The following is a 19,952-nucleotide window of genomic DNA, read 5'->3' on the forward strand; positions in this document are numbered from 1 at the left end:
ATGAAAGCTGCTATTAAAGATGGCAGGCTGTCACAACAACAAAAGTAGCAATCAGTGTAATCAAAGCAATAAAATAATACTTGCATTTAGTTTCTTTCAAGGAGTTAATATAATGGACATCTTTTCTAAGTTAACAGTGTTGAATAGTGTTGGATAATAAAAATAGGAAAACTCAGATAAAAATCTCTAAATGGGAAGCAGATTAACATTATTTAGAGTCACCACTCTACACGCTCTTTTTCCTCAGATTTTTCTTTATGATAATTTCCTTTATGTCCTTTTTACTTTCCTGTGCATGGTGATTTTTTTTTTTAGTGATCTAGTATTATTGAACTAGGTTTATTGTTCCTTGATTTCAATAAATCTATAATCAAATAAAATGGGATATTTTTATTTTTCACAGCATATGATAAAATCTGAATTTCTTGTAATTATTTCCCCTGTTGTAAAATCACCATTTCTTCTGTAACTTTAAATAAGAAAACTTTATAAATATATGATATAATTATCTCCATCTGGTATTCAGTGATGCTCCTTATGTTAATAAATGTCTTCTCAGACGGTGATGAAACATTGCAGTGTGGAAAATACCTTATTTTGGCAATACCACACACAGGCTCATGTTTACTTTATTCTCAATGATGAATATCCCATATAATAACAAAAGAGTAATTAATTTGACTGTTTGTGGAAGGTTACCTCAGAGCACTTTATGGCTTACATTAGCATTTTTGCCACATCATTTTTTTTTCCATTGAAGGATAATTGCTTTGCAGAATTTTGTTGTTTTCTCTCAAACCTCCACATAATAAGCTATCAGATCAGATCAGATCAGTCGCTCAGTCGTGTCCGACTCTTTGCGACCCCATGAATTGCAGCACGCCAGGCCTCCCTGTCCATCACCAACTCCCAGAGTTCACTCAGACTCACGTCCATCGAGTCAGTGATGCCATCCAGCCATCTCATCCTCTGTCGTCCCCTTCTTCTCTTGCCCCCAGTCCCTCCCAGCATCAGAGTCTTTTCCAATGAGTCAACACTTCACATGAGGTGGCCAAAGTACTGGAGTTTCAGCTTTAGCATCATTCCTTCCAAAGAAATCCCAGGGCTGATCTCCTTTAGAATGGTCTGGTTGGATCTCCTTGCAGTCCAAGGGACTCTCAAGAGTCTTCTCCAACACCACAGTTCAAAAGCATCAATTCTTTGGTGCTCTGCCTTCTTCACAGTCCAACTCTCACATCCATACATGACCACAGGAAAAACCATAGCCTTGACTAGACGAACCTTTGTTGGCAAAGTAATGTCTCTGCTTTTGAATATGCTATCTAGGTTGGTCATAACTTTCCTTCCAAGGAGTAAGCGTCTTTTAAAGGTATACATATATCCCCTCCCTTTTGAACCTCCCTCCCATGTCCCTCCCCATCCCACCCCTCTAGGTTGATACAGAGCCTCTGTTTGGGTTTCCTGAGCCATACAGCAAATTCCCATTGGCTATCTATTTTACACACGGTAATGTAAGTTTCCATATTACTCTTTCCATACATCTCACCCTCTCCTCCCCTCCCTATGTCCATAAGTCTATTCTCTATGTCTGTTTCTCCACTGCTGCCCTGTAAATAAATTCTTCAGTACGATTTTTCTAGATTCTGTATATATGCATTAGAATATATTTATCTTTCTCTTTCTGACTCACTTCACTGTGTATAATAGGTTCTAGGTTCATCCACCTCATTGGAAATGAATCAAATGTGTTCCTTTTTATGGCTGAGTAATATTCCATTGTGTATATGTGTACCACAACTTCTTTATGCAATACATTCATCTGTCAACGGACATCTCCGTTGTGTCCATGTTCTAGCTATTATAAATAGTGCTCTAATGAACAGTGAGATAAACGTGTCTTTTTCATTTTGGTTTCCTCAGGGTTTTGTCTCCTCCCACTAGGAGTGGGATTGTTGGGTCACATGGTGGTTTTATTCCTGGTTTTTTAAGAAATCTCCATACCATCTTCCATACTGGCTGTTATCAATTTACGTTCCTACCAACAGTGCAAAAGCGTTCCCTTTTCTCCACACCCTCTCCAGGATTTATTATTTGTAGATTTTTTGATGATGGCCATTCTGACCAGTGTGAGGTGATATCTTATTGTAGTTTTGATTTGCATTTCTCTGATAATGAGCAGTGTTGAGCATCTTTTCATGTGTTTGTTAGCCATCTGTATGTCTTCTTTGAAGAAATGTCTGTTTAGGTCTTTTTCCCACTTTCTGATTGGATTGTTTGTTTTCCTGTTATTGAGTTGTATGAGAGGCTTGGAAATATATTTTGGAAATTAATCCTTTGTCAGTCGTTTTATTTGCTATTATTTTCTCCCATTCTGAGGGTTGTCTTTTCACCTTGCTTATGGTTTCCTTTGCTGTGCAAAAGCTTTTAAGTTTAATCAGGTCCCACTTGTTTACTTTTGTTTTTATTTCCATTACTCTAGGAGGTGGGTCATAGAGGATTTTGCTTTGATTTGTGTCATCAAGTGTTCTGCCTATGTTTTCCTCTAAGAGTTTTATAATTTCTTGTCTTACATCTAGGTCTTTAATCCATTTTGAGTTTATCTTTGTGTACAGTGTTAGGAAGTGTTCTAATTTCATTCTTTTGCATGTAGCTGTCCAGTTTTCCCAGCACCATTTATTGAAAAGGCTGTCTTTGCCCCATTGTATATTCTTGCCTCCTTTGTCAAAAATAAAATACCTGTAGGTGCATGGATTTATTTCTGAACTTTCTATCTTGTTTCATTGGTCTATATTTCTGCTTTTGTGCCAGTACCATACTGTCTTAATGACTGTAGCTTTGTAGTATAATCTGAAGTCTTGATTATACTACAAGGAAGCTTGATTCCTCCAGCTCCATTCTTCTTTCTCAAGACTGCTTTGGCTATTCGGGGTCTTTTGTGTTTCCATATGAATTGTGAAATTTTTTGTTCTAGTTCTGTGAAAAATGTCATTGGTAATTTGATAGGGATCCCACTGAATTTGTAGACTGCATTTGGTTGTATAGTCATTTTCACAATATTGATGCTTCCTACCCAAGAACATGGAATATCTCTTCATTTGTTTATGTCATCTTTGATTTCTGTCATCAGTGTATTATAAATCATAAATGGCTGATAAATTTTGTCAATTGCTTTTTCTGCATCTATTGAGATTATCATATGGTTTTCATATTTCAGTTTGTTAATATGGTGTATTACATTGATTGATTTTCATAAATTGAAGAATCCTTGTATCGCTGGAATAAACCCAACCTGATGACAGTGTGTGAGCATTTTGATGTGTTGCTGAATTCTGTTTGCTAAAATTTTGTTGAGGATTTTTGCATCTATGTTCATCAGTGTTATCAGCCTGTAGTTTTCTTTTTGTGTGTTGTCTTTGTCTGGTTTTGGTGATGGCGGCCTCATCGAATGAGTTTGAAAGTGTTCATTCTTCTGCAATTTTTTGAAAGAGTTTTAGAAGGATAAGCATTAGCTCTTCTCTAAATGTTTGATAGAATTCTCCTGTGAAGCCATCTGGTCCTGGGCTTTTGTTTTTTGTGAGATTTTTTTTTTTTTAATCACAGCTTCAATTTCAGTGCTTGTAATTGGGTTGTTCATGATTTCTACTTCTTCCTGGTTCAGTCTTGGAAGATTGAACTTTTCTAAGAATCTGTCCAGTTCTTCCAGGTTATCCATTTTATTGCCTTATAGTTGTTCATAATACTCTCTTATAATCCTTTGTATTTCTGCATTGTCTGTTGTCCTCTCCTTTTTCATTTCTAATTTTGTTGATTTGATTCTTCTCTCTTTTTTTCTTGATGAACCTGGCTAAAGATTTGTCAATTTTGTTTATCTTCTCAAAGAACCATCTTTCGGTTTTATTAATCTTTACTATTGTTTCTTTCATTTATTTCTGCTCGGATCTTTATAGTTTCCTTCCTTCTACTAATTTTGGGGGTTTTTTGTTCTTCTTTTTCCAGTTGCTTTAGGTGTAAAGTTGTCTATTTGCTGTTTTTCTTGTTTCTTGAGGTAGGATTGTATTGCTATAAACTTCCCTCTTAGAACTGCTTTTGCTGCATCTCATAGGTTTTGAGAATCTGTGTTCATTGTCATTAGTTTCTAGAAATTTTTTTATTTCCCTTTTGATTTCTTCAGTAACCTGTTGGTTATTTTGAAACGTATTGTTTAATCTCTATGTGTTTGTGTTTCTTACAGTTTTTTTTCTTGTAATTGATATCTAGTATTATTGCATTGTGGTTGGAGAAGATGCTTGATATGATTTCAATTTTCTTAAATTTACTGAGGTTTGATTTGTGACCTAAGATGTGGTCTATCCTGAAGAATGTGCACTTGAGAAGAAGGTGTATTCTTCTGCATTTGGATGGAATATCCTGAAGATATCAGTGGGATCTGTCTTATTTAATGTATCATTTAAGACTGTGTTTTATATTAATTTTCTGTTTTGATGACCTCTCCATTGGTGTGAGTAGGGTGTAAAGTCTCCTACTATTATTGTGTTACTGTCAATTTCTCCTTTCTTGTCTGTTAGTGTTTGTCTTATGTACTGAGGTGTTCCTATATTAGGTGCATAGATATTTACAATTGTTGTCTTCTCTTGGATTGATCCCTTGATCATGATGTGGTGTCCTTCCTTATATCCTGTAATCTTCTTTATTTTAAGGTCTATTTTGTCTGATATGAGGACTGCTACTCCAGCTTTCTATTGCTTCCCAATTGTATGGAATATATTTTTCCATCCTCTCACTTTCAGTCTATAAGTGTCTTTGGGTCTGAAGTGGGTTTCTTGTAGAGAGCACATATATGTGTATTGTTTTTGTATCCATTCAGCCAGTTTCTGTCTTTTAGTTGGAGCATTTAATCCATTTACATTTAATGTAATTATTGATATATATGTTTCTACTGCCATTTTCTTAATTGTTTGGGGTTGATTTTGCATATCTTTTTTCTTCTCTTGCATTTCTTGACTATATAAGCCCCTTTAACATTTGTTGTAAAGCTGGTTTAGTGGTACTGAATTCTTTTAACTTTTGCTACTCTGAAAAGCTTTTTATTTTTCCATCAGTTTTGAATGAGATCCTTGCTGAGTATTGTAACCTTGGTTGTATATTCCCTTTCCCTTTCCCTTTCATTTCAAAAGGAAATGTAGATTTCCCTTTCAATACTTTAAAAATATTCTGCCATTCCCTTCTGGCCTGCAGAGTTTCTGCTGAAAGATCAGCTGTTAAGTATATGGGGTTTCCCTTGTATGTTACTTGTTGCTTCTCCCTTGCTGCTTTTAATATTCTTTCCTTGTGTTTAGTCTTTGTTAGTTTGATTAGTATGTGTCTTGACATGTTACTCTTTAGGTTTATCCTGTATGGGACTCTTTGTGCCTCATGGACTTCATTGACTATTTCCTTTCAGCTATTTTCAACTATAATCTCTTCAAAAAATTTCTCATACCCTTTCTTTTTCCCTTCTTCTTCTGGAACTCCTATAAATGGAATGTTGGTGCATTTGATATTGTCCCAGAGGTCTCTGAGACTATCATCAGTTCTTTTCATTCTTTTTACTTTATTCTGCTCTTCAGAAATTATTTTCACCATTTTATCTTCAAGCTCACTGATTCATTCTTCTGCTGTAGATATTCTGCTATTGATTACCTCTACAGTATTTTTAATTTCAGTAATTGTGTTTTGTCTCTGAATGTTTATTCTTTAATTCTTCTTGGTCTTTGTTAATTGATTCTTGCATTTTCTCCATTTTGTTTTCAAGGTTTTGATCATGTTTACTATCATTATTCTGAATCCTTTTTTAGGTATTTTGTCTATTTCCTCTTCATTTATCTGGACTTCTGTGTTTCTAGTTTGTTCCTTCCTTTGTGTAGTATTTCTCTGCCTTATCATTATTTTTTTTAACTTATTGTGTTTGAAGTCTCCTTTTCCCAGGTTTCAAGGAAAGTTGAATTCTTTCCTTGAAGAAGATTGAATTCTTTCTTCCTTTTGGTTTCTGCCTTTCTAAGTTTGGCCCAGTGGTTTGTGTAACCTTCCTATAGGGTGAGATTTGTGCTGTGTTTTTGTTTGTTTTTCCTCTGATGGGCAAGGCTGAGTGAGGTGGTAATCCTATCTGCTGATGATTGGGTTTATATTTTGTTTGTTTGTTTGTTGTTTAGATGAGGCATCCTGTACAGGGTGCCACTGGTGGTTGGGTGATGCCAGGTCTTATATTGAAGTGGTTTCCTTACAGTGAGTTATCACTATTTGATACTCCCTAGGGTTAGTTCTCTGGTAGTCTAGGCTCTTGGAGTCAGTGCTCGCACTCCAAAGGCTCCAGGCTTGATCACTGGTCAAGAAAGAAGATTCCACAAGTGGTTTGTTATGGCATTAAGTGAGATTAAAACAAATATCCAAAAACAAAAAACCAAAGATGAACCCCAGACAAATGGTAGTTACAAAATCAGGCAAATAATAATTAAAATAATGGAATATACACATATACATATACATCCATGAGCAAAGTCAAACAGTCCAACAAAAATAAAATACCGTAGATTGACCCAGTGAACAAAGGAAATCAAAAATTATATTTACCAGTTAAGAACAAAACTAACTAAATCACAAACTGGAAAACAAAACTAAAGCAAGGTGCCAAGTGGGGAATAAAGCAATGAAAACAAAATTAACAAATATGTTGAGAGGAAAGGAAAGAAAGAAATGAAAGAAAGAATAAATAGGCAAAGTTAAATAGAGGTAGATGAAGAAGATTTATATACATTAAAGATTAATTACAAGGGGAAAAGAATAGTAAGAAAAGCAAACAATGGAATAAATGTAGAGAAAATAATAGTAGGTTTTAAAAATTAAAAATAAAAGAAAAAGGGAAAACTCCATAGAACTGCAAAAACCCAACTCAGAGACAGAGGTTTATAACAACAAAAAATGTGACTGAGAAACAAACAAATAAAAAAGCTCAAAAGCTTAATTAGATTTCCTAGTGCCAGTAAAATCAACAACTACAACAGAGGGGGGAAAAGGGGAAGAAAAAGAAAAAAAATCCAAAAGAATCTACAGAACAAGTCAAAACATAAGAATAATAAATGTTTTTCTTGAGTCACTGCTGTCAGAGTCCTTTCCCTCGCTGGAAGTCACAGTCCACCTCACCTCCCTTGGATGCCCTCCAACACGGTACTGATCTCTGGACCTGCTGTGGGGGCAGCTCAGATTCTAAACTGGTCCTATTTCTGTGTGTTCTTTCCTCCATTGTCCACAGCTATCAAAACTAGTGCATTTTATTTTGTGGGAGCTCTCAGTGACCTTTTATATATTCCACAGACACGGAGTCTGCCTAGATGATTGTGTGGATTTAATCTGCATCTTGTACAGCTGGTGGGAAGATTTTGGGTCTTCTTCCTTATTAACACTGCCCATGGGTTTCAATTGTGGTTTTATTTCCACCTCTACGTATGGGTCATCCACTGGGATTTGCTCCTGAGACTGCCCTGGAGGACCTGGGTTTGCCCCTTTGAAGGCCAGGTGTGGAGGCAGTACAGCTGCTTGGGTCACAGGGATTCTGGCAGCATCAGGTACTCAAGGGAGTTGGCAGCTAGGGCAGGAGGAAATAGTGCTTTAGAAGGGTATGGCAACCAGTATTGGCCAAAAAGCTCCAGTATTCTTGCCTAGAAAACCCTCCTCCCTCCCTGACAGAGAAGCCTGGCAGGCCACAGTCTACAGGTTCTCAAAGAGTCAGACACTACAGAAGTGACCCTGTGCTTATAGATGCAAGACTTTTTTTATGTCTGTGGCAGCTCTGCCCCAGTGAGAGTTGAGCATGAAGGCAGCATGGCTGCTTGGCTTGCGGGGACCCTGGACGCAGCAAGTGTACAGGGACTTGGACTGCCTCTGCGGCAGGAGTTATGGCCCTATCAGAGTCTTTTTTTTTTTTTTGAGCCTCTTGTAACTGGTGATTAGAAGGCCTCTTTGGCCAGTCTTTCTCTGTAGCTCTGCCCTCAGGCACTTAGAGGGCTACCTTGCTGGGATCCTTCTCTGTTGTTCAGCGTGTCAGGCACATAGAGGGGGCCCCCCTGTTTGGGGTCCTACTCTTAGATCAGCACATCAGGCACTTAAAGGGGCTCCCTGGGTGGAGTCCTATTCTGTGGTTCAATGCGGCAGGCGTTTGATGGGCCAGCCTCTCTATTGTTCAACCAACAATGCTGGTGAGTGGGGAGAGAGGGACTATGGTGATGGCTCCACCCCTTCCGTGTGACTCAGCAGTATTGCCTTGCTTCCATGGTTGCCTGGCTTTCCTCCACAGGCATTTCCCACCACAATGTCCTCCCTCACATCCCCTCGATCCATCTTTCTGCAGTCAACAGCAGCCCTCACCCTGGGATTATTCCACAATCCCTGAACTCCAGCTGCCAGCTGCTGCACCTTCCAGGGAACCTGCGTCCCTGTCCTGGGTATGTATGGCTGTGGCAAGACTGTCTGATTCTCATTCCATTTATGCTGTTTCACTCTCAGTCTTAAATGTTTTCTCCTTTGACTCAGACAATTGCCTGGATGTGGGAATCGGACTTCTGCTTTAGTTCCCCCACCCGCAGAGGGCAGGTCCAGTCCTACTAACACTCCTGCTTTTCCCCCTAGTTCTTACTTCATCCTACCAAGATTTGCATGGTTCTATATATTATTTTCCACTGGTCAGGTACTCATGTCCGCTCTCAACTGGTATTCCGCATGAACTTCTGTGTCTGAAGGTGTATTCCTGATGTATCCATGGAGAGAGATGTACTCCATGTCCACCTGCTCCTCTGCCATCTTGTTCTCTTTTGCCACACCTTTTAATGTTTAAGGGACTCCAGCTCTGCTGGGTCATTTTACTAAAGCTCCATAGAATCCACAACAAAACCAATTTATTCACAGTATATGACACTCTGTCTATGCTTTCTTTAATCCAATGCACAATCTATAGGCCTCAACCATTAAAGCTTTCATTATAACTTTGTTCTTTTGTAAAAAAAAAAAATCTCTAAAGATCTGAGAAATGCTGCTTTTTCTTTAGCAACAACTTCCTCCATAGCAGCAAGATATATAGTGTGGTATACCAGATCCCTTTAATCCTAGTTAAAGTTAAAAGAAAAATCAAAAATTTAACTTATTTTAGAGGTAAAGCTTGTATCAAAGAACAGAATGAAGTCTTTTCAAAAATATGTGCATGTGCACTAAGTCCCTTCAGTCATGTTTGACTGTGGGACCCCATGGATTATAGCCCACCAGGTTCCTCTGTCGATGGGATTTCCCAGGCAAGAATACTGGAGTGGGTTGCCATTTCCTCCTCCAGGGGATCTTCCCGACCCATGGATCAAACATGCATATTTTACATCTCTGTCTTTGTCAGGCAGGTTCTTTACCACTAGGGCCACTTGGGAGGTCCTTTTCAAAAATATGGCACTTTCTAAATTTGAACTTGTGGAAGGAGAGATCCCAGGTCACTACAGAGGAAAACTGCTGTTCCTGATGAGGGTTTCAGGGGTCTCGAATGAGATGTGTTTCTTACAACCATCAGGGTAACTTGATTTTAGGGTATTATTGTGATTTAAACTTACATGTACCATATCAGTTACCAATGCACTAATATTGCATTTATATTATACTTTCTTCTGAATGATTTTAGTGTCCTTTAGGTCCTTGAGACACCAAGTTGTAATGCCACTATTCCAAAGTGCTAGGTTTCTAATTCACAATCAGGAGATCATGATCTTCCAAATAGGAAGTGGCTCATTATTTATTTTTAGTCTTTAGTGTAAAGACTTTGTCCTGGGAGTCCACCAGCTGTGTGATATCAGTTTCCCACCCCAGTCCTCAGTTCTTGGTCTGTAAAACATGGAGTTTTTGACTGGATGATCTCTGAAGTCCTTTGTAGCTCTGACATTCTTTTCTTCTGTGATTCATTATATTATTTTATGAATAAACTTCTAAATAGTTTACTTTTTCTTTTTTCTTTCTCAATAGCATTCTTAAAAATGAAAAAGCGTGTGGTTCTACCTTTGCAAACTCTTATGTCTGGTCCCTAATTAAGAAAAATAAGAATGAAGCAAATTAAGAAATGTGTATGTTGTTTTTCTTACCACTATTTCAAAGATGTATGTGATTATTGTATGGTATAAAAGTCTTCTTAATTTTAGGCTCTCACACTGGTACACCTGAAGTGAGGCACCACTCCTCATAGTGCAGCACACATCTCAGGCCTATTGTGGCTATTTTCTGCATATCTCTATCGCAGATGGAGGTGAATTCTGTAAACAGGCAACATCAATAACATTTATATCCCCTTTGTCAAATGTAGGTTTAGAAATTTATCTTAGTATTCTGGTGCTTCTAATCCTCTTTGATTGTAACTGTTGATGCTGCGTCACTTCAGTCGTGTCCGACTCTGTGCGACCCCACAGACGGCAGCCCACCAGGCTTCCCGTCCCTGGGATTCTCCAGGCAAGAACACTGGAGTGGGTTGCCATATCCTTCTCCAATGCATGAAAGTGAAAAGTGAAAGTGAAGTCGCTCAGTCATGTCCAACTCTTAGCGACCCCATGGACTGCAGCCTACCAGGTTCCTCCGTCCATGGGATTTTCCAACTTTCTTTTCAAAAAACTAGGTTTATTTCATAAATTTATGAATAAAAATGCATTCCATTCCTTGTAATTACATAACTTCCTTGTAAGGTTTGATGTCTTTGTTGATTGTAGGTTTTGTTCCAGTTAAATGATCAACAGCTTTTCCACAAAGAAGATTTTTTGATTAATGTCCATTTTTATCTCTTAAAAGGATCCTTCCCGGCCATTGGGGTGGAAACATTCTGCCCCAGCTTCCTGAGGGCAGGGTTTTTAAATAGCCTCCAGGCCCCGCATCCAGCGCCAGGGGGAGGATCTTTGCCCCCCAGGATTCCTGCTGGTAGGTATTTCAGGTGAAGTTTTCTGCCACCAGATACAGCAGTAGAACTGTGCTTACAATTGACAGACCCACAATACAGAAATAAATATTTCTGAAATATATTGTTGAACAGAAGTGCAAGTGGCTTTTTGATTAATAGATGAAGAAACCACATTTGTGATGCATAATGCTCCAAGAATAATGTAAAGGAAGTGGAAGAAGGATCTCTAAACTGAGCATCTGATCAGTATAGTGCTGCCTCTTTCTTCTAGGGAAGATTTTTCATAAATAAAAACAAGAGATTCAGGTCCCAAATTTGTAACTCAAGAATAAAACAAGGTCGAATTTAAGCCACTTTACCACTTGGAATTGGCTAGAAAAGAGAATTTAAAACAGTTTTATTAACTGAAAAATAATTCTGCATTTACAGTTTACAGAGATTTAAATAAAGTTCCATTTCACTAAAGAAAAATTATTTGAAAAAAAGTGAGAAAGTAGCAAATGTGACATTTAACATTAACAAAAAGACAATTCTGAGTAAGAAAATTAATGCACACTTTTCCCTAGAAATATCAATCTGACCAAAACCATATTTTATCAATGAATAATAACAAAATATAGGATATTGAATCTCTTAAAATATAATTTCAAAATTTAGTAAATCACTTTGTATTATACTTATCCATTATGCATTATCCTTAGTATTATGATAATCATAAATTGTCTTATTATTGTTATTTTGTAAATATCCAGCTTTCTTCCTCCCTTTTTCATGAAACATGCAAATCCATTTTACATGTGTTTAGAAAAATGGAATTAGGATATTGATCCTTGAATTTTTATCATAATTCTTGTGGTTTTTGTATCATAGATAATACTATGCTACAAGTTATGGTAATGATCCTATATTTTCACAAGGGTGACCCAGCCAGCCAAATAATGAGAGCATTTGAAAAACTAGGGAATAAAATGGAAACAAAATCTCATCATGCAAATTTCTTACTTTTCTTAGCAAAATTATGCCATCAAAGCCTAAAATTATTACACTGACTTTTTTTCATTTGCCTTTCAATTACCCTTGCCTACTTTCAATTACTCTTTCCTACAAAAAGTAACAAACCATAGTATGCTTCCATGTCATTTGGTTTTATCATTGGATAATTACTGAAGTGGCCAACAATGCCATGGATAAAGTAGGGACCAAAATTATATGAAACAAAAATGAGCGATTTTTATTCTCGTGAGTGTGATGCCACCCTTTTTTTCTCTCTAGAACAAAGTGGTATCAGTTGCATAGAAATTTTATTGGTGGTGGTGGTGGTGGTGGTGGTAGTGATGGTAATGTTGCAAAAAATTAGAAATAGAAGTCTATATAAACTGAGCTCTCAGAGTTAACAGCAAATATAAAAAATATAGCTTTCATACATATTATTAAGATTTCACCAATTGGAATTGGAGAGATGAACGGATGATTTATAGTTTGATAGTTTAATCTTTAACTCTTAATGACAAATCTTGGTGGATTTAGGTATGTTTGGCAGAAATGACAATATGAACTTCAGTAGAGACTTGACTTATTCAACATTACTGGTAAAAGTGATAACCCTTGTCATTTAGCCACTGAGAATGATAGAAGCAAGATAGTGTTTCTATAACACATACACAAAAACAACTTTCCAGAGAGGAATCTAGAAGAACACTAGCACTCTGTTCATCTAAGCTTTCAGCCAAATTCGCCTCCAGCCTTCATGGGAGAGAAAACAGTTCAGTTTTCATTACTTACATACAAATCAGGTATAACAAAATTGCTTCATAAAAAAATTATAGATCTAAACTTGTTCCTATTCCCTCAAAGTGAAATTAACTGACCTGACTTTTTCTGGCTTATATCACTTTGATAAGTGATCCCTGTATACTCTCTCTGGTATTTTTCAGTAATCATGCTATGATTTCAAAGGTAATTTTTATCCTCTTTCATTCAGCTATAGTTTATTTCCCAAGAATTTGCTGTATAATTTTGTGTAAGAAGGGTGAAGCAATGATCATGAGAAGTTTTTATTGTTCCATGTTAAAAAAGGAAAAAACTAAGCTATTTATTTGCTACCTACTAGCTGAGTGACTCTTTGGGTTTAAGACACCATTTGAGGACACAAAGCACTCCTTCCTTTAACCTGTATCATGGTACTTTTAAAAAGCTGGCCAGAGGTTGATGACTACTGGGCAGAAATTAATTTTCTTTATACCAATTGATTATATGTCGCAGAACTTTCAGGGTCTCATAGATATTCACTATGTCATTCAAAGAATCAGAAAATCTGTTCTAATTATGGTACTAATTTAGTTCCCAATTACTTCCTTAATCAAATTTAAATGAGATACATGATTATGCCTTGTATAAAATAGGTTATTTGCATTCATGTCACACTGTTCTATTAAGGAATAATATTTTTGCAATGTTTTTACACTAATAATAAAAGAATCACTGAATCATGAGAACAAGGAAGCAGACAAGTCTGAAATCTGTATTTATGGAATGGCTGTCAATTGTTTATATGACCTTTCTCATTGCTAGAAGGGTTGTAGTAAAGGGTTATTATTCTTAGTTTCAAATAGAGAAAAACACCAGGAAGTGATGGGCTGAAAATTGAATACCAAATATATTCATATGTTATTGCAGTGCTTTTCAAATAGTAGTCACTCAGTGAAGTAAGAAAATCCCAGGAGAGAAGGCAGGAAGAGTGGGGAGGGGAGCTAACACAAACAAAGTGGATGGGGAAAGAAAGGAAAAATAATTATAAAAAGACATAAGTCAACTTATATTTTTTTTAATCAAACTCTTCCCCATTGTATTCCTCCCTATTAAATTCAAAGTCTATCTCCTTGAATTAATGTCCTTCTTGGAAATATGTCATCCAAGTATAATCTACAATGATAAAGTTGGTCTCTTTGCTCCACCTAGTTATTCCTTTGATCTATTTCTGTAGTCAAACAGTATTTGAAAGTGAGACAGAACATTTTGTATGCCATAGTGTACTGATTATACACAGGGTCTTAGACTGATGACTCACCTTATGACAGACTCTACCTTTACACTTTTGATGGTTTCATATGCTTACAATAAACAAAGAAAATCAGAGTAATGAAGTTTTTGAGAAATAGAATTATTCACTAATAATGATGATGCAATAATATTTGGAAGATTCACTGGTCCAATTTTCTGTCCAGAGTTATAGCAATAACTCTGACATCATGTGACATCTTAAATTTACATTAGATCCAAACATTACAATGTATCTTGAAAACTTATTTATAAAATATAAAGGTATATTCATTATGCTCAGAAGGTAATACCTTAGGTTGAGGTTGAGTATGATTAGCTCAAAAACTCTACGTTACACTTTTATAACAGTGTCATTGTGGAAAACTTGATGCTATTTTTCATTAATGAAATAATTCGTATATATAGAGGTTAGATTCTAGGCCAAACCTAGATATATACCTTAAACTAAGAAGCTTTTTTAATTATGAGTAAAGTCCAGAAAACAGCAATCACAGAAAGCAAACTACATGTAGAATTTAGAAATAGATAAATTCTAAAAGAAAAAAATCAATGTTGAAGGTCTTCCTAATACTTCCTTTGTGGTTAGTTTGGAAGCTCTTTAATTGTTGAGGGGATATTCTTCTGAAACACCATCTCAGTTTGTCTACCTATGCTTAAATATAATGCTATATATAAAACACCTTTTTTGAGATTTTTACCTGGTTGGATAGAATCACCTACTCAATGGACATGGGTTTGTGTGGACTCTGGGAGTTGGTGATGGACAGGGAGGCCTGGAGTGCTGCGGTTCATGGGGTCACAAAGAGTCGAACACGACTGAGTGACTGAACTGAACTGAACTGAACTTGAGTTTTTCTCCACTGCATGCCATATGTTAGGTTCAAGGTAAATGACGGGGTAAATAGCTTTTTTCACCTTGCTTTGCCAATTTTGTGAGACTTCCTGTCTGTTTACTCTGAGTCAGTTTAAAAAACAACTGTGAACACATGAGGACTCAAACACCAGACTTGCAATTATTAGGTATATCAGTTCAGTTCAGTCACTCATTCGTGTCTGACTCTTTGCAACCCCATGGACTGCAGCATGCCAGGCTTCCCTGTCCATCACCAACTCCCAGAGATTGCTCAAACTAATGTCCATTGCGCCAGTGATGCCATCCAACCATCTCATCCTGTCCTCCCCTTCCCCTCCTGCCTTCAAACTTCCCCAGCATCAGGGTCTTTTCCAGCGAGTCAGTTCTTTACATCAGGTGGCTAAAGTATTGAAGCTTCAGCCTTAGCATCAGTCCTTCCAATGAACTCCCAGGACTGGTCTCCTTTGGGATTGACTGGTTGGATCTCCTTGCTGTCCAAGGGACTCTCAAGAGTCTTCCTCAACACCACAGTTCAAAAGCATCAAGTCTTTGGTGCTCAGCTTTCTTTATAGTCCAACTCTCACATCCATGCATGACTACTGGAAAAACAATACCTTTGACTAGACAGAGCTTTGTTGGTAAAGTAATGTGTCTGCTTTTTAATATGCTGTCTAGGTTCGTCATTGCTTTTCTTCCAAGGAGCAAGTGTCTTTTAATTTCATGGCTGTGGTAACCATCTGCAGTGATTTTGGAGCCCCTCCCCACCCCCCCCCCCCCGCAAAAAAATAAAATCTGCCACTGTTTTCATTGTTCCCCCATCTACTTGCCATGAAGTGATGGGACCAGATGCCATGATCTTCGTTTTTTGAATGTTGAGTTTTAAGCCAGCTTTTTCACTCTCCTCTTTCACTTTCATCAAGAGGGTCTTTAGTTCCTCTTTGCTTTCTGCCATGAGGGTGGTGTCATCTGCATATCTAAGGTTAATCGTTAGGTATATGATTAATAGTAATATTTAATATCATTTATTTTTTACCTTTGGAAAGAGGTTTGGATGAGCCTTATACTCAAGTAACCAGACTTTTTTGTATCCTTACTGCTGTCTCCTGACAGTAATTATTAAGACATGAATTCACAATTCAAGTTTCTATAAACCAATAACAGATCCAACTAGACCATTTCTATAGCAAAGGACGTACAGTGCCAAGCCAATATTAAAATGTCTCTGAAGTATGTTAGCAATGATTATCAGTATTTTCCTTTCCATATTTCACGTGAAATCCTATATGGATCAGGGCAAATATCGCATGCACTATTAGCCTGTCAAAAAAAATTATATTGAGAAGGCATATAGTTTAGATATTAGAAATAAGCCAGGAAAAATAAGTAAGGTTGAAGTGGCAGAGACTCTCGGATCTAGTGAATATCAGATTTTGATGCATATAGAGTACTGCAGAAAGGCATTAATGTAAATATATAAGACTGGATGGCAGGCTTTGAAGGAATATACAGTGAGTTAAGAAAAATTGGCATGAACTCAGTTTATCAAGGGAAATCAACAATGGAAAAGTATATATCTTTTAAATACAATCAAACTGCAGTTTAGAAAAATCAAAGTAAACTGTTCCACTTCTTTATATGTTCAGGCATCCTAAAAAAAAAAAAAATCAGTATCTTTGTTTTCAGTCTACAATTGGATATTTAAAACTTAATCACTTTTGACAAAATTTCTACTTGCTACAGTTCTCCTGTGAATGATTATTCTTTTTATATTTTTTGGTAGTATTTATGGCAAATTTCTTTATGTTTAACATATACTGTTGTAATAAATGTACATAAAAAATAAGAGCTGTTGGTTTACATTTCACGTAAGAAGTCTTCAAGGTGGGGGCGGGGCGGGAAACAAACTCTTTTTTGGTTGAAGGGTGTGTATTTTATATATTTCTGTGGCTAAAAATGTTGCCAATTACCCTGAATAACATGTATGTGAATGAGTGTTTTTGTTTGTACCTACTTAAACCAAGAGCTAATTATAATAGGAATAAATTAAATTAGATTAAATGTGCAAAATAAAATCCTGAATAAATGATTCAAAGTGCAAATTTTGAATTTGTGTGTGGTAAGAGAAACCTTCATCTCGATTCCTAATTCCTGGTTTCTTTATTCCTTGCAATGTGTATGATTTCAAGCCCCAGTAAGCCCCTCAATACTGTTCTGCACAGTTATGTCTCCTAGACAATGCTCCTCCTTGAAAGTTTATTCAGCTCCAGACTTTAAAAGGAAATTCTGTAAACTGCAACTATTTGAAACTAGGATAGGGACTCTGAGGTAGGATCAGGGAAAAGACCAAGATTATTCTATTTCAGATTTGAGGAAAGGTATAGAGGAGAGAAGGTCACTGATTAAATGACAGAGAACACACCCTGCTGACAGAAGCACAAGAAACGTGACATGAGTGACTGTATTTCTAGTTCAGATCAGATCAGTCGCTCAGTCGTGTCCGACTCTTTGCGACCCCATGAATCGCAGCACGCCAGGCCTCCCTGTCCATCACCAACTCCCGGAGTTCACCCAGACTCACGTCCATCAAGTCAGTGATGCCATCCAGCCATCTCATCCTCTGTCGTCCCCTTCTCCTCTTGCCCCTAATCCCTCCCAGCATCAGAGTCTTTTCCAATGAGTCAACTCTTCACACGAGGTGGCCAAAGTATTAGAGTTTCAGCTTTAGTATCAGTCCTTCCAATGAACACCCAGGGCTGATCTCCTTCAGAATGGACTGGTTGGATCTCCTTGCAGTCCAAGGGACTCTCAAGAGTCTTCTCCAACACCACAGTTCAAAAGCATCAATTCTTCGGCGCTCAGCCTTCTTCACAGTCCAACTCTCACATCCATACATGACCACAGGAAAAACCATAGCCTTGACTAGAGGAACCTTTGTTGGCAAAGTAATGTCTCTGCTTTTGAATATGCTAAGTTGGTCATAACTTTCCTTCCAAGGAGTAAGCGTATTTCTAGTTAAACATATGTAAACACTTTAATTTTAAACATATGTAAACACCCTCCTTAAACAACAGTGTTTGCAACACTGTTATTGCTAGGTTAGAATTATTTAAAAACACTTTTTGGCATATATTGATATGTTAGGAGAGAGTGTAATTTCCTCAGTTCTGTCTCACTACAACAAAGATTTAAAATGACGGACCAGTGTTACAGCTTCATTACAGCTCAGAGTTTTATTTGGTAAAGAAAATCCATCCCCACACATGAAGATGAGCTGACCTCGCAGGAGAGGCGTCAGCTGGTCTTGGCTCCCTCTTATTATATGCTTTGGCTCCTCCCACCTGGCCTGCCCTAGGCAAACTAGAGCTAGCCAGGAAGGGGACCTGTTTGTTTCACCTGAGGTTCTCACTCTGATCCACGAATTTTTCCTTTGTTCCCTTTTCACGGGCTTTTCCTTTGTCTATCTTTTAGCCACTGCCATTTTGGACTCCTTTTTCTATTCTAACTATTCCAAAACCACTGCAAGAAAGGTTAGCCAGATAACATTAAGATTTGTGTTTGGTCTGCTTCCTTTGTTGCTTAAGGTCAGTGAGTTCCAAAGAGTATGTATGTCATCTTTTGGTTCTTTGACTTTCCTGAGGAGAAATACACAAAAGGTTAGAAAATGATTTAAAATTTATGGATGACAACTTGAAGGTGTCATTTGGACAAAGAAAAGTCAGGATGGGAATATATATAAAATGAAGGTGTAATTCAAACCTTCAAGTATCATTCAGTCTATAAAAACTTTAATCTGTTGCACAATCTGTGGGTTTAAGGACTCCTATTGTTAGATGATCCTGATGTTGTGGTACAGTTCACAGACTCAGATTCTTTATGGAGTATACTTTGTTTTCTGGCCAAAAATAACAGACTCTCTTTTCCAAGAAAATGGATATATACTCATATAAATAAATGTTTGTATATAATTTTAGGAAGTCTCTGGCTCCCCTTGAAGTCCATCAATGAAGAATTTCAGATTATTAAAAACTTAATATTCTATATGTAAAGTTCTGTTTCACTGACATCATGAGCAGCAGCATCTTCATGTAAGATTGACAGTGCATTTAAAAGAAAAAGAAACAAAGCCCAGGGTGCATTTGGTATCAAACTCGAACATTTACAGACTTCCCTTGTGGCTCAGCTGGTAAAGAATCCACCTGCAATGTGGGAGACCTGGGTTTGATCCCTGGTTTGGGAAGATCCCCTGGTGAAGGGAAAGGCTACCCACTCCAGTATTCTGCCTGGAGAATTCTATGGACTCTATAGGCCATGGGATCTAAAGAGTCAGACACAACTGAGTGACTTTCACTTTCACTTTCTTTGGAACATTTTCAAAGATAGTTTCAATTGTTTTTTCCTGTCAGAAAGACATGAAAAATCTTAAAGGAGCCTTTAAGTAATCTCCAGATGTATTTTACTAGTTGTTTGTACTTTTCTATTTTCAGATTCCTTAAATAGTTTTAGCCTTTGACTTTAGCTCTGCTTTCTAATTAGCATAAATGCTTTTTTTCCTCTAAATACTATTTGAATAAGTTTCTTAAAAATCCAGACTTTACATATATGACAGTTTAAATTCTCAGTTGAGAGCATATATCAATGCCCTAGAGACGTTCGTGTTTTATTATCACAAACTGTACCATCTATTTTGATCCAATTCAAAGACACTGTCAACACTTTCAAAAGATTCATCCAAGAACCGTTTTCTTTTCAGAAAGAAACATTCTGAAAAATTTTGCACAGTCTGCTAAAGCTTACTCTCCATGTGAGTCAGTGTTTAATCTTTGTGTTTCGATTGGGATTATTGTATTGGTGTTTTCACCTTAATGCGAAATAAAAGAAACCGAGCTGCGTAAATGCTTCTTGCCTTCCCGCAGAGCGCCATGCTTGCTCTCCTGGGCTGCTGGGCCACTTTGGAACATAGAAAGGTGGGGAAAGACCAGCCCTGTTGTAAAACACATTTCATCTCAGCTTTTGTTCTCTTGCATTATAGAACAAAGCACAGTGGAAGTTGCCCTGTGGCACAGTGTTAGCTTTTCATAGTTCTATACACAGAGGTCTTAC

General features: G+C 37.2%; 1 protein-coding gene across 1 annotated transcript in view; it reads left to right on the forward strand.

Moving 5' to 3' along the window:
• The window catches only part of EPHA6 (EPH receptor A6), a 1,036,017-nt gene that overhangs the window by 844,633 nt on the left and 171,432 nt on the right, over positions 1–19,952 (forward strand). The window contains exon 13 of the mRNA XM_070368049.1: positions 10,834–10,959. Coding sequence (XP_070224150.1) covers positions 10,834–10,959 — 126 coding nt within the window. The remainder of the gene's footprint in view (positions 1–10,833; positions 10,960–19,952) is intronic.

The sequence above is a fragment of the Bos mutus genome, chromosome 1, assembly GCF_027580195.1.
Source record: "Bos mutus isolate GX-2022 chromosome 1, NWIPB_WYAK_1.1, whole genome shotgun sequence".
NCBI lineage: Eukaryota > Metazoa > Chordata > Mammalia > Artiodactyla > Bovidae > Bos > Bos mutus.